The sequence below is a fragment of the Podarcis liolepis genome (genome assembly GCF_965112155.1).
Source record: "Podarcis liolepis genome assembly, chromosome: 14".
Taxonomy (NCBI): Eukaryota; Metazoa; Chordata; class Lepidosauria; order Squamata; family Lacertidae; genus Podarcis; species Podarcis liolepis.
The window spans coordinates 53680381-53695740 of record NC_139569.1 but is presented as its reverse complement, the minus strand read 5'-3'; the positions used below and the strand labels follow the sequence as shown (position 1 = coordinate 53695740).

Below are 15360 nucleotides of genomic sequence, written 5' to 3'. Positions count from 1 at the left end.
TTAAAGTATTCAAGGTATAAGGGACGTGGGTGGCACTGTGGGTTAAACCACAGAGCCTAGGGCTTGCCAATCTGAAGGTCGGCGGTTCGAATCCCCGCAATGGGGTGAGCTCCCGTTGCTCGGTTCCTGCTCCTGCCAACCTAGGAGTTTGAAAGCATGTCAAAGTGCAAGTAGATAAATAGGTGCCACTCTGGCGGGAAGGTAAATGGCGTTTCCATGCACTGCTCTGGTTCGCCAGAAGCGGCTTAGTCATGCTGGCCACATGACCCGGAAGCTGTACGTCAGCTCCCTGGGCCAATAAAGCGAGATGAGCGCCGCAACCCCAGAGTTGGCCATGACTGGACCTAATGGTCAGGGGTCCCTTTCCTGCTTCATCCTGTTTAAAAAAGGGAAAGGGGTGTGTCTTCCATTTCTTCCCATCTTTTCCCACAGCAACCACAACCTTCGAGGCTTTTCGTCCTGTGCTCACTTCCACTTGTGCCCTGGAGCCTTTCTTCAAGTCCATCTCTGCTTGTCTCTTGGTGTTTCTGGTCATCAATCCATTTATAACGTCCTTAGGAGGACAAGCAAATTTAAGCACAAATTCGACCCACAGCTGTGAGGCATTTGCGAGCCTTTTTGCGGAGAAAATCCTGTTGCTCTGCCGTGACCTCCCTGCCAATTTAGATTAAGTGACTGAACTGGAGGCCCCTCAACTGTCTTTGGGTCCAGTGTTGGACCATTTCAATCAGATACTCCCTGCTGATGTGGATAGATTCCTCCAAGCTGATAGGCCCACCACCTGCCTTCTCGATCCGTGCCCGTCTTGGCTGATTAGGGCGTGTCCAGATGTCGCACGGACCCCCCTGGTTGAAATTATCAATTTGTCCCTTGGCACGGGGACATTCCCAGGGGAACTGAAGGAAGCAGTGGTGTTTCCGCTCTTAAAGAAAACTTCACTAGATCCTTTAGACCTATCCAATTACCGACCAGTTTCAAATCTTCCATATCTGGGTAAGTTACAGATAGGTAGCCGTGTTGGTCTGCCATAGTCAAAATAAAAAAGATCCTTCCAGTAGCACCTTAAAGACCAACTAAGTTAGTTCTTGGTATGAGCTTTCGTGTGCATGCACGAAAGTGTGTATCTGAAGAAGTGTGTATCTGAAGAAGTGTGCATGCACACGAAAGCTCATACCAAGAACTAACTTAGTTGGTCTTTAAGGTGCTACTGGAAGGATCTTTTTTATGATATCTGGGTAAGGTAATTGAGAGAGCAGTTGCTGAACAGCTTGGTAGGTTTCTGGAGGAAACATCGGCTTTAGATCCATTTCAGTCCGGGTTCCGTCCTGGTTTCGGGACCAGGACGGCTCTGGTTGCCCTAACAGATGATCTCCGTAGACAACTGGATCGAGGTGGGTCAGGAAGGCTGATTCTTTTAGATTTGTCAGCAGCCTTTGACATGGTCAATCATGATCTTCTGGACCACCGCCTCACCAACATGGGGATACAGGGCAAAGCCCGTAAATGGCTGTGCTCTTTTATCTCTGGTTGGGGACAGAGGGTGGCACTAGGGAGGGAGATGTCGTTGCACCACTCCTTGGTGTGGCAAGTGCCGCAGGGTGCAATCCTCTCCCCAATGCTTTTTAACCTCTTTATGCACCCCCTTGCCCAGACTGTCCGGAGCTTTGGGCTGGGCTGTCACCAATATGCTGATGACACTCAGCTCTATCTGCTGATGGATGGCCACACTGACTCTGCCCCAGATACACTGACCAGATGCTTGGAAGCTGTGGCTGGATGGTTTTGTGGGAGCCGATTGAAACTAAATCCTTCAAAGACAGAGGTCCTATGGCTGGGTCGGGATGGCATCGGGATGAGAGACCAACTCCCTTCTCTTGCGGGGGCCCAATTAGTGCCATTGCCTTCCGTTAAGAGTTTGGGTGTAATCCTTGATGCCTCCCTTTCCATGGAGGCGCAGGTTACAGCAACAACCAAGGCGACATTTTTCCACCTTCGCCGCATCAAGCAGTTGGTCCCTTACCTTTCCCGCCCCGCCCTGGCCACAGTGATCCATGCGACGGTCATCTCCAGGCTTGACTACTGTAATTCGCTCTACGCGGGGCTGCCCTTGAAGCTGACCCAGAATGCTGCAGCGAGGCTCCTCACGGGGTCTCTGCCATGGGAGCATATTCACCCAGTGCTTTTCCAGCTGCACTGGCTCCCGGTGGCCTTTGGCTTAGAATCAGTCTGATTCCCTCCCCCTCTTTCTTTTTCCTTTCTCCTCCTGTGATGAGGCTGCATTTTCAATATTTTAATGTATTTTAATCTTGTTTTTAAGTTTGTATGCATTCAACTTGTTTTTATTATTGCTTGTTAGCTGCCCTGAGCCTGGCCTTGGCTGGGGAGGGCGGGGTATAAATAATAATAATAATAATTATTATTATTATTATTATTATTATTATTATTATTATTATTATTATTATTTTATTATTATTATTTCTCTCTTCAGGCATCTCAACAGCTTCCTTTGTCTTTCCAGTCCTCCAGGCAGTCCACACCATCACCCGCTGCTGCCTAACGTGCAGGCAGAAATTGATCCAAATCTCCTCGGGCAGATCCCGCGCTTTCTGCCATCTGAAGTATCTCCAGTTTGATCTCTCTCAGAATTCCACGTATCCAGACTCTTAATTCTGACAGCTGTTCATCTAGTAGCCATTGTAAAAAAAATCCACACAACATTATTTTTACCAAATTCTGTTTAGTCACACACCCTTTGGGAGTCTCTGCTTCCAAGAACTTGTGTCTGCTTACACATTCCTTTCACACAGGAATCAAACACAGTTTTGCTTTTCATAGCAAACAAGCACGCTCACAATGGAGAGTTATAGGCAATATATGTTGAAGATTTAAAGCAGGTTCAGACTTTAAGCGTTTTGGTTCATTCTCATGCCTGTTAATGAGTGCTTTATCATCTCCCAGCAGCCCATTTCTTTTCTGAGTAGCAATTAACTGGCAGACAGAAAATCCCATTCTTATTTGCTTCCAGTCTTAAAAATTGTTAAAAGAAGGAGGTTTGCTGACCTGGTGCCCTGAAAGGGTGGGCCCCATGGAAAGTTCCTTGCTCAAGACGTTCACCCACCCCCCGGAAACTTCCTTGCCTCAGGGAAGCAATTCCAACAGAACACCAGAAATATTATTGATATTTTAGAATATCTGGAATTTAGAAATAATAAACAAATGGCCTTAATGCTAATAGACGCTGAAAAGGCCTTTGATAACATTTTTTGGTGTTTTATAAAAAAAGATAAAATTAATGGGTCTGGGAGAGAGATTTGAGAGAGGAATTGAGGCCATCTATACAAATCAAAAAGCAAGATTGATTATTAATGGCATTACCACAGAAAATATAGAGATTAGAAAAGGCACAAGGCAAGGCTGCCTCTAATAATAATAATAATTTATTTATACCCCGCCGATCTGGCTGGGCTTCCCCAGCCACTGTGGGTGGCTTCCAAAAACAAGCAGGATTTAGATTAAACAATAAAATACTAATTCATTGGTTAAGAACATGAGCTTAGAGGAGGAGAAAGATTTACAAGAAAGCACACGTCTAGAGATTAAGAATAAAGTAAAATACCTAGGAGTTTGGTTCTCAGCTAAATGCATAGACTTGTATCAAGAAATCATAGAATGAAATTAAGAAAAATTTGGAAATCTGGAGCAAACTTCACCTCTCCCTTTGGGGTAGGATATTGGCAGTTAAGATGAATGTTTTAGAATCATAGAATCATAGAGTTGGAAGAGACCACAAGGGCCATCGAGTCCAACCCCCTGCCAAGCAGGAAACACCATCAGAGCACTCCTGACATATGGTTGTCAAACCTCTGCTTAAAGACCTCCAAAGGAGGAGACTCCACCACACTCCTTGGCAGCAAATTCCACTGTCAAACAGCTCTTACTGTCAGGAAGTTCTTCCTAATGTTTAGGTGGAATCTTCTTTCTTGTAGTTTGGATCCATTGCTCCGTGTCCACTTCTCTGGAGCAGCAGAAAACAACCTTTCTCCCTCCTCTATATGACATCCTTTTATATATTTGAACATGGCTATCATATCACCCCTTAACCTCCTCTTCTCCAGGCTAAACATGCCCAGCTCCCTTAGCCGTTCCTCATAAGGCATCGTTTCCAGGCCTTTGACCATTTTGGTTGCCCTCCTCTGGACACGTTCCAGTTTGTCAATGTCCTTCTTGAACTGTGGTGCCCAGAACTGGACACAGTACTCCAGGTGAGGTCTGACCAGAGCAGAATACAGTGGCACTATTACTTCCCTTGATCTAGATGCTATACTCCTATTGATGCAGCCCAGAATTGCATTGGCTTTTTTAGCTGCCGCGTCACACTGTTGGCTCATGTCAAGTTTGTGGTCAACCAAGACTCCTAGATCCTTTTCACATGTACTGCTCTCAAGCCAGGTGCCACCCATCTTGTATTTGTGCCTCTCATTTTTTTTGCCCAAGTGCAATACTTTACATTTCTCCCTGTTAAAGTTCATCTTGTTTGTTTTGGCCCAGTTCTCTAATCTGTCAAGGTCGTTTTGAAGTATGATCCTGTCCTCTGGGGTGTTAGCCACCCCTCCCAGTTTGGTGTCATCTGCAAATTTGATCAGGATGCCCTTGAGTCCATCATCCAAGTCGTTGATAAAGATGTTGAATAAGACCGGGCCCAAGATAGAACCCTGTGGCACCCCACTAGTCACTCTTCTCCAGGATGAAGAGGAACCATTGATGAGCACCCTTTGGGTTCGGTCAGTCAGCCAGTTACAAATCCACTGAGTGGTAGCATAGTCAAGACCGCATTTTACCAGCTTCTTTACAAGAATATCATGGGGCACCTTGTCAAATGCCTTGCTGAAATCAAGGTAGGCTATATCCACTGCGTTCCCTTCATCTACCAGGCTTGTAATTCTGTCAACAACCGAGATCAGGTTAGTCTGACATGACTTATTTTTCAGAAATCCATGCTGACTATTGGTGATCACAGCATTCCTTTCTAGGTGCTCACAGACTGTTTGCTTAATGATCTGCTCCAGAATCTTCCCTGGTATTGATGTCAGACTGACTGGGCGGTAATTATTTGGGTCCTCTCTTTTCCCCCTTTTGAAAATAGGGACAACATTTGCCCTCCTCCAGTCTGCCGGGACTTCGCCTGTTCTCCAGGAATTCTCAAAGATGACTGCCAGTGGTTCTGAGATCACACCTGCCAGTTCTTTTAATACTCTTGGATGCAGTTCATCTGGCCCTGGAGACTTGAATACATCTAAACTAGCCAAGTATTCTTGTACTATCTCCTTAGTTATTCTGGGCTGTGTTTCCTTTGCTGAATCATTTGCTCCAAATTCTTCAGGTCGGGCATTGTTTTCTTTATCAGAGAAGACTGAGGCAAAGAAGGCATTGAGGAGTTCAGCCCTTTCTGTTTCCCCTGTTTGCATTTCACCATCTTCTCCTCTGAGTGACCCCACTGTTTCTTTGTTCTTCATTTTGCTACGGACATACCCATAAAAGCCTTTTTTGTTGCTTTTAACCTCTCTAGCAAGCCTGAGTTCATTTTGTGCTTTAGCTTTTCTGACTTTGTGTCTACATGTGCTGGCTATTTGTTTGAATTCCTCTTAATCTTAATCTTAACTCAGTTAAAAGTTCTTTAGATAGCCACCCTGGCTTCTTTAGGCACCTTCCATGTTTCCGTCTCATTGGTATTGCCTGACGTTGTGCTTTTACTATCTCCCTCTTAACAAACTCCCAGCCATCATGAACTCCCTTTCCTTTTAGTATTACTGTCCATGGGATCTCACCCAGCACTTCCCTAAGTTTTATGAAGTCGGCTTTCTTAAAGTCAAGAAGTTGAGTCCTAGTATGCTTGGCTGCTCCTTTCCGCTGTATAGTAAACTTCAGAAGAGCATGATCACTCGCGCCTAATGATCCTTCCACTTCTACCCCACTAACCAGGTCATCAACATTGGTTAGGACCAGATCTAAAATGGCTGTTCCTCTTGTTGCTTCTCCCACTTTCTGGACAATGAAGTTGTCTGCAAGGCCAGTGAGGAATCTGTTTGACCTTATGCTCTTGGCTGAGTTTGACATCCAACAAATATCCGGGTAATTGAAGTCCCCCATTACTACTATCTCCCTTCCTTTTGCATGCTTGGCAATCTGTTCCAGGAAGGCATCATCTATGTCCTCCGTTTGGCTTGGGGATCTATAGTAAACTCCCACAATGAGGTCACTGTTATTCTTCTCTCCCTTAATTTTGACCCAAATGCTCTCACTTTGGCTTTGAGGTTCTAAATCTTGGATCTCTTCACAGGTATACACATCCCTGACATATAACGCCACTCCTCCTCCTTTCTTGTCTGGTCTGTTTCTCTGAAATAGATTGTATCCCCCCATTATTACATTCCAATCGTGGGACTTATCCCACCAGGTATACCAGGTTTACCAAAAATGATTTTTTTTATTTCAAACCATTCCCATTTTAGAAGGTATGAATTGTTTTCAAAACTGGAGAAGGGCCATCGCAAGGTTAAATGGAATGGTAAAAGGCCAAGAATAAAACATCTAATTCTTATTGACCAGAGGGAGAGCGGGGTTTTGCTCTACCTGATCTTGAATTACCATTTTTTTTGCTCTATAAGACACACCTTTTCCCTCCTAAAAAGTAAGGGGAAATGTGTGTGCGTCTTATGGAGCGAATGGAGGCTGCGCAGCTATCCCAGAAGCCTTAACAGCAAGAGGGATCGCGAAAGCAGCGATCCTTCTTGCTGTTCTGGCTTCTGGGATTCAGAATTTTTTTTTCTTGTTTTCCTCCTCCAAAAACTAGGTGCATCTTATGGTCTGGTGCGTCTTATAGAGCGAAAAATACAGTATACCATGCTGCGACTGGGCTGTCATGGATTAGAGAGTAGACCATACTTAAAGACACAGATTTATTAGATTTAGAGGGCTTCAACAACAGGTTTGGTTGGCACATGTATATGGTTTAGGAGAAAGTTAAGGTACACAAGGGGTTTCTAAACCATATAATTAGAAATCACTCTATAAAATCTGGGACAAATATAAGAGAATATTGGAACCTAAAATCCCCTTGTGGACCTCCCTGATAGAGGCCACGGCAGTAAAAAGAAAAAATGAACAAGATGATTGGGCAACGTATAGAATGCTATTAGAGGAAAATAACAATTTTAACCTGAAAAAAGTTGATGAAATTAGAAGGTATGTGACGGATTGGCTACAATACTTTCAAATAAACAAGAGGTGGATCACTGATAGACAAACAGGATTTGAAAAAGAAACATCAAGACTAGAAAAAGAATTAGTACAAGCCAAAAGTAAGCAAATCTCCAAAGTATAATCTTCTACTTGAGTAGGAAACTAAAGAAGAAGTGAAAAGTGGCATGGTAAGTTGGGCCCAAGACCTTGGCCATAATATCTATATGAACCATTGGGAGAGACTATGGAAAGAAGATGTCAGGTTCACAGCGTGCTATAATTTAAGAGAAAATATTATGAAAATGTTATATTGGTGACACCTCACTACAGCCAGACTGGCCAAAATGTATAAGAGTAGATTGGAAAATTGTTGGAGATGTAAAGAGGGGAGAGGGTCATTTATGCATATGTGGAGGGAATGTGGAAAAATTAGGAAGTTTTGGGACGTTATAAATAACAAACTAAAAAAGATGTTAAAAATCCCATTCACAAAATGACCAGAAGCCTTCTTATTAGGGATAATGCCAACTGAAAGAAAAAAAGAAGTAAGACCTCTCTTTATGTATGCAACATCCGCAGCCAGAATTTTAATTGCAACGTATTGGGAAAATGAAATTACACCTACAAAATCAGAATGGCAAGTTAAACTATTAGAATATCTGCAAATGGCAAAAATGACAGGGAGGGTAAGAGGGTATTAGAAGCAAAAAGTAAATCAAGAATGGATTATATTCAAGGAATATCTTAAAAATTACTGTGACAGCAAAAACCTCCTGGCAGATCTTGAATGAGTCTTGCAATGTACAGATAATATAAGTAAATTTATTGTTTCTATTTAATTTTTCTTTCTTTTTCTTTATCAAATAATAATAATAATAATAATAATAATAATAAAAATAAAAATAAAAATTTATACCCCGCCTATCTAGCTGGGTTTCCCCAACCACTCTGGGCGGCTTCCAACAAAACACTAAAATACAATAACCTATTAAACATTAAAAGCTTCCCTAAACAGGGCTGCCTTCAGATGTCTTCTAAAAGTTTGGTAGTTATTTTTCTCTTTGACATCTGGTGGGAGGACGTTCCAAAGGGCCGGTGCCACTTTCGAGAATAGTATGAAACTGTGTAAAATAATAACAAGAGTAATTCAGGTTTTTTTGAGAACATTCAGAAGTCTACTTTAGGTCTTTTTAAATGTATTGCATTCTTTTTTATTTTTTTGTTGTATGGGATGGGATATAAATTGTAATATATTATATTGTTGTATAAGTTTGTGAAATATGTTTAATAAAGATTTTTTGAAAAATAAAAAACCCTAAAACGTCCTTGTCTCCAGTGTGCTGTCGTCTTCTCCCAAGACACTGAGGTTTCCTCTCTTATCTCAAAAGGGAATTATGCCTTGATTACCTCTGACCACCGCATAATTATCTCTGCCAATGGGATCACCAGTAGCTGATAACTTAGTCTGCCATCTTTCTTCCCCAGAAGTCCAAATGGAACCTCCAGTTTCCAAAGCAGTCTACCTTTCATGGCTGGTTGTTTTATGCCCTGCTGGCAAGCTTCCTGACTGGAATGGCTTGGGTCCGGTCCAAGAAGTCCGCCTTCCCCAAGCTCGGGCCTTCCAGAGATTTGAGACTCCAACTCCCATCATCCCCAACCATCAGCACTGAGGGCTGTGTCTGATGGGAGCCGTAGTCCCACTGGTGGAGGAAAGGGGTGCGGTGGGTGCGGTCTGCCCCAGGTGTTATCCTGGGGGGGTGACATCACCGCCCCGCCCCCTGGGCAGCTCACCCCGCTCCCAGGTGCACAGCATGTGTGCCGCTCTGGGTGCCGGAGCAGCTCCGCCTCTGCGTAGTCCATCTATATGGAGGGCTGCAGTGGCACTTTTCTGAAATTCCTATTAACCAAAAAGGGCCCCCACTTACCTGGGAGTAAGCCCCCTTGAACTCAGCGGTATTTAGTTCCAAGTAGATGCATACTGGATTGCGGTGTAACAGCACAACCCCAAATGTGCATTAAGATGATAATCATGTTAATTTCAATGGGACTTACTCCCAAGCAAGTGGGTGTGGAATAGTTTTTCAGTGGGGACTACAACCCTGCAAACTAGTCTGAAATGGGGTCTCTGGGAGTCCTTTTTTCTTTTTTAAAAAATCTTGCACCTGCCATGTACTCACTAGAGGGCCTTACATCTCAGTTGCCCCATCTGCAACAATAATACTGGTCTACCTTATGGTTGTTTTAAAGATTACAAAAAAGGAGAATGCATTTGATATATTTCGTATCCAGCTTAGTCGTACTCAAAGTAGACCCACTAAAATTAATGCCCATTCCTAGTTTAGGTCCATTAAGTTCAGTGGGTCTGCTTTGAGCATGTCTTGTTCAATACAACCCAATGGACAACTCAAGGAAATCGTACAATCACAATCACATGCAGATTTATTTAGGCATTAAGTCGTACTGATTTCAGTGAGATTTACTTCTATGTAAGCATGCAGCCTTTATCAATTAAACGCACATAAATTGGCATTCTTACTCCCAAGTAAACATGCAAATGTCTAACTGATTTGTGGATTAAACATTGCCACCTTGACACTATGGATATAAAACTCATTGCTGGAGTTCTGAAAGCACAACCCAAATGGTCAAGGGGATGGAGCAACTATGAAGAAAAGCTGCAGTGTTTGGGGTTTTTTTGTTACTAAAAAGGGGACATGTGAGAAGTTTGCCAGGAGTGGAGAAAGAGAAGTGTTTCTCCCTCAACACCAGAAGGAAGCTGCATGTTGGGAGATTCGGGACAGATGGTAGAAAGCCCTTCTTTCCACAGCACACAGTTGATCTATGAGACTCCCTCCCACAGGAGGCAGGAAGGGCGACCAACTGGGATGGCTTTCAAAGAGGGTTCAACAAATTCTTGGCATCTTCCCATAAAAGGATCCCTCTTTCCTGTGAATAAGCGCTTTGACCTCATGAAGACTTTCTTCTGAGCAGACATGCCTAGGACTATATACTGTCCGTCTCCTACGTGGAGGAGAGGCCTATCGATGGCTCGGCTCTGGGATTCTTCTGAAAACCAGTTGCTGGAAGGGAGGGAAGAGGGCTCTTGGCCCCGGTGAGAACAGGATGCTGGCCAAGATGGGCCATGGGCTGGATCCAGCAGGCTCTTCTTACGCTTTTACTACAGTGTCTGCCTGGGACAAGAGCCTCCCCAATCTGAGGGAAGCAGAGCTGAACTGGAAAGGCCCCTGGCAAGGCCCTCCTTCTGCCCCCCCCTCCCGCAGAGCGTGGCAGCCTCGCCAGGTCTTGGCACCAAGAGCCACCACAATGCTGCCTGTGCGGTGACAAGCTCTCTGTGTAACCATGCCCATGTGCCCCTCTGAGCCGCTGATCTCTGTGTAACTGTCTGCCTTTCTTCTCAATGCCTGGGCACAGTTCCAGGGAGATAAGTCTCAGCCGGCCTCTGTCTCTGTTTCTCTCACACACAGAGGCAGTGGCTCTTTGTAATGAAACCAAAAGGCAAGGCAGTGGGTGTCATGGAATCCTTTCCGATCCCTTGTTTCAATTCTGCTTTCATGCCTGTTACATTTATTTATTTATTTTACCTATATGACAAACTTTATATGCTGCTTGATTACAGAAAACCTCTAAGCTGCTTACAAATTATCAAAAAAGTAAAATTCTCAAACATATTTTAAGCAGGTGCTGAAAGGTTGCAGTGAGGATGCCTGCCTAATGTCAACAGGCAGGGAGTTCCAAAGTGTAGGTTCTATTCCACTACAAGACTGACTTTTTACGAGTGCGGAGCAAGCATGATGTGGACCTGTAACCAGTTCTGCAGACTGACATGATCAAAAGGGCATGTCTGGGGTAAGGCAATCCTGAAAGTAACCTGGGATTGTACTTCTTTATTGTACTATATTTTAAATTCTAGTCTTCCATTAACTTAGTTTGTGAGCTATTCTGCATCTGCATGCATTAACAGCTGGAAGGGAGGGGGAACCCAGGATATGAATAAAATTAATTATGTTACAAATAAATAAAATTCCCATAGGGAAAGCTGAGCGAAATGCATGCAACAAGGGGTTGAGATCAGAGCATTAATAAGCTTCCAGAGAGACTGGCTTGGTTCAACAAGCTAGCAAACAGGGGCAGCTCCAGAACTTCTGTGCTAAGGCCTCAGATCTGCTGCCTCTTTCCTCCCTTTTAAAAACTTTGTTTTGTTTTGTTTTACTTATTTTACAGCTGGGCAAAGTACAGTCCCTGCTCCCCTTCACTTTAATCTGCCAGAGGCATCTCTACAGATAATTTGCATATGCAAATTTTTATGCTGGGGGGAACAGGGCCTCAGGTCCTTTAATTCCCCAGAAATGTTCCTGTGAAACAGCCAGTTTCTCGTCCTCCCAACTTGGCCATCCTTGTTCCATCCTCATTGGGGATTGCGAGGACACTGCAGGTTAAGCCACACGGAAACTGCTTTGAGACATGGACACAGAATTCTCACTGTGGATTTCCAGCTTGCTGCGGATCGCATTGGAGTGTGATACTAGTTCTCTGGGACAGACTCGATCGCCGCAAGGGATTTAGGGGAAACACAAAGGCGCTGTGTACCTTTGGAAGAAGCCCGAAAGGATGTTTTGGGCGCTGGGGATATGGCTGCGCACTTAGCAAGCTCTCTTGCCCCCGATCCGCCCTATAAAGAGCAGGGAAGAAGGGCGAGATTGAGCTGCGAGTGCTAGGATCCATTCGCTACCCCGTGGTGAGAAGCCTCAGGCACCAAGCAAAAAAGCTGCAAGCTCTCCGATAAATTAAAGCTAAAAGCCAAAAGGATTAATTAATTGGCAAAAAAAATCTGGATTATAATTGGCAAAAAAAATGGGATGAAAAAAGGAGGTCTTTCCTGGCTGTGATGAGCTCTACTCTGCATGGGGACTTTCTACAAGTGCTAGAGTAGCGGATTGCATTTTGTTTTTCTTTTGCTGCCAAATAACTTTCACTAAATAATTTACAGGGTTGGAAAATAAAGGACTAACTCCCATCCCTGTACATAAAGGGGGAGCTATAATTTGGAAATAAAGACTTACTTGAACTCTGGAAGTACGATCTTTCCAATGGGAAGTATAGATACAAGACTGCTATACACATAGCGAGGAAACAGAGAAAAGTCTTAACAAATAAAAGATTAGGAAAAGAATTCATAACATCAGATAAGACAAAAGAGTAGTAATTTATGTATAGACAGATATGACCCGCAGCAAATTTTTAAAGGTGAGGAGGGAAGAATGATAGCCAAACAGATAACATCACAAGGCAAAAAAAAAAAAAAAAAGTAATAGAATATACGCACCGAATGAAAGAAAATCGGAACTTTATAAACTGTTAGAGGAAAAATTATTTGAATTTACAGATCAGAAAATAATATTTACGGGTGACACTAATGGGGTAGTGTCCCTGGATATAGATAGAACAATAAGCAAGACGGATTCGAAAGAAGGGAGACTACTTGCCACCTTTTTTTAATCTGGTGGAAAATCTTACATTAACGGACATTTGGAGATTCAAACACCCTTTGGAAAGGGAATATACTTTTTTCGCAGAACCAAATCAATTTGCTAGAAGAATAGCCTCAATATGGATTTCCAGTGACTAACATTAAGAACGAGAAAGGTGGAAGTACAACCAAGGACACTTTAGGATCATAATGCAATTTTATTGGAATTAAGAAGAGAAGAAAACTCACCATTTAGGTGGAGGCTAAATGAAGGACTATTAGATAATCAAATGACCTTGCAGAAAGCTCAAAAAAACCCTGAGAGATTATTTTGAATTGAATTTGAATCATGGTACGGACTTAAATGTGGTTTGGGACACAAGTAAGGCAGTGGTGAGAGGTTTCTTTACACAACAAAACACCTTGCAGAAAAAGGCAAGGGAGAAGAAAAAGAGTTATTAGATGAGTTGATTATGAAAAGCAATTAATTAAGAAACCCGGAAACAAACTGATAAAACAGTGTATTAAGATGTTACAAAGCCAATTTCCGATGCTAATAAATCAGGAAGTTGAGTGGGTGAAAAATTGATGAAACATAAAAATTTTGAATTTCTTAATAAACCAGGGAAACTTTTAGTGTGGCAATTAAGGAAGAAGGTGTCATGTGACAAAGGTATTTGAGAACAGAAGCAGTAAAAGAGTCTAGAAATGTGAAATGCTAAAAAGCTTCAGAATCATTTAGCATGCTGAATCACTGTGACTCATCTTGAGGATGACTCATTCCCTGTATAAGTATTGTATCTGCTTGCAGGCAGACTCAGTGACTCAGTCAGTGTCTGCAGTGTCTCAATCTATGTGTGTGGTGGAGCCTGTGGAGCCTGTGCTCAGTGGAAACTCTATGTATGCTCTGAAGCTAGTTTAATCTTCTGTTCACTATGCTGTTATTTGCAAACAAGTTTATTTTAACTCAGTAAAGCTTTTATTCTTTTACTGAAGAAGACTCTGCATTATTAATTTACGCTGTGCGTCAGAAAGGTATAAATACAATTAATAAATTGAAAGTAGAAGACAAAATAATAGATAATCCAAAAGAGATTAGGAAACAATTTGTAAGATTTTATATGGCACTATATTGGGCTGGAAAAGAAGATATAGTTAAAATCTAGGACTATTTGAAGCAGAATAAATTACCAAAGATTCCAAAAGAAAAGATATACCAGCTAAATGCACCTATTACATGATGGAATTACAACAAGCAATGGGACAAGCCAAATCAGGAAAATTGCCAGGACCAGATGGACTCTCAGCTAAATATAATAAACAAATACAAGATCAACTAGTTTTCCACTCAAAGATATGATGAATAAGAATGAGTAGAGGCACCGTATTTTTCACTCTATAGGACATACCGGACCATAGGAGGGGGAGAACAGGGGGGGGGGGAATTCTCCCCCTCTCTGCTCAGCCCCTTCCATTTCTCCTCCCGCTTCACTGAAGGGGCGCTGCACAGCTCTCCCTCTCTGCGCAGTACCCCTTCAGTGAAGGGGTAGGAGAAACGGAGCCCCTTCCATTTCTCCTCCCACTTCACTGGAGGGGCGCTGCGCAGGGAGGGAAAACTGTGCAGCGCCTCTCCAGCAAAGCGAAGCCTGGAGAGCAAGAGGGATCGGTGTGCACTGACCCCTCTCGCTCTCCAGGCTTCAAGCGGCTATCCGCAAGCCTTCGGAGCACAGCGGGAACTCCTGCTGCGCTCCGAAGGCTTGCGGATAGCTACCTGAAGCCCCCGGAGTGCAGCCTTTGAAACCTCCACAGAGCAGCGGGGTGCCTTCACCCCGCTGCCCTGCGGAGGCTTTGAGCAGCTAACCCCAAGCTAGAACAGCGAGACGAAGCGTTGCGGAGTGCTCCGTCTCCCTGTTCTGGCTTTGGGCTTAGCCGCACAGCCTGCATTCACTCCATAACACACACACACATTTCCCCTTAATTTTTGGAGGGGGAAAAGTGCGTCCTATAGAGCGAAAAATACAGTAAATTACCAGATACTTGGAAGGAGGCCTATATTACATTAATTCCTAAACAGGATTCGGATTTACCTTGGGTTAAGAATTTAATTCATTCCAGAGGTCTGTTCTTAACCTGAAACTGTTCTTAACCTGAAGCACCACTTTAGCTAATGGAGCCTCCCACTGCCGCCGCACCGCCAGAGCACGATTTCTGTTCTCATCCTGAAGCAAAGTTCTTAACCTGAGGTACTATTTCTGGGTTAGTGGAGTCTGTAACTGAAGCGTCTGTAACCTGAAGCATCTATAACCCAAGGTACCACTGTACTTTAAGTTAAAAACCAATCTCACTGCTAAATAATGATTAGAAACTATGCCAACATCTTAGCAAATAGATTAAATACTGTATTAAAAGATATTATTCATCAAGCTCAAGCGGGCTTTCTTCCTGGCCGACAGATGAAAGACAACATAATATAATAGACATATAGTGGTACCTCGTTTTGAGTCCGGGATCCGTTCTGGAGCCCCGGACGCTCGACAGAGCGTCACTCTGCACACGCGTGTGGAGCAGTTTTGCACTTCTGCATATGTGTGAAGCGTGATTTAGCGCTTCTGTGTGTGAGTGAGTGGAAAACC

The 15360-nt window shown here is 43.4% G+C and overlaps 1 protein-coding gene across 7 annotated transcripts in view; it reads right to left on the bottom strand.

The window, feature by feature from the left end:
* SNX33 (sorting nexin 33) overlaps positions 1 to 15360 on the bottom strand; it is a 55796-nt gene that overhangs the window by 21680 nt on the left and 18756 nt on the right. Inside the window, exon 2 of one of the 7 annotated variants that reach the window (XM_083475796.1) lies at positions 371 to 553. The exons of 4 other annotated variants lie outside the window; for them this stretch is intronic. In XM_083475796.1, coding sequence (XP_083331922.1) covers positions 381 to 553 — 173 coding nt within the window. In that variant the 3' untranslated portion in view covers positions 371 to 380. Of the gene's footprint in view, positions 1 to 370; positions 554 to 8212; positions 8361 to 15360 lie in introns of those variants that run through there. 2 more of the 7 variants (XM_083475794.1, XM_083475797.1) reach the window with 2 other exon arrangements.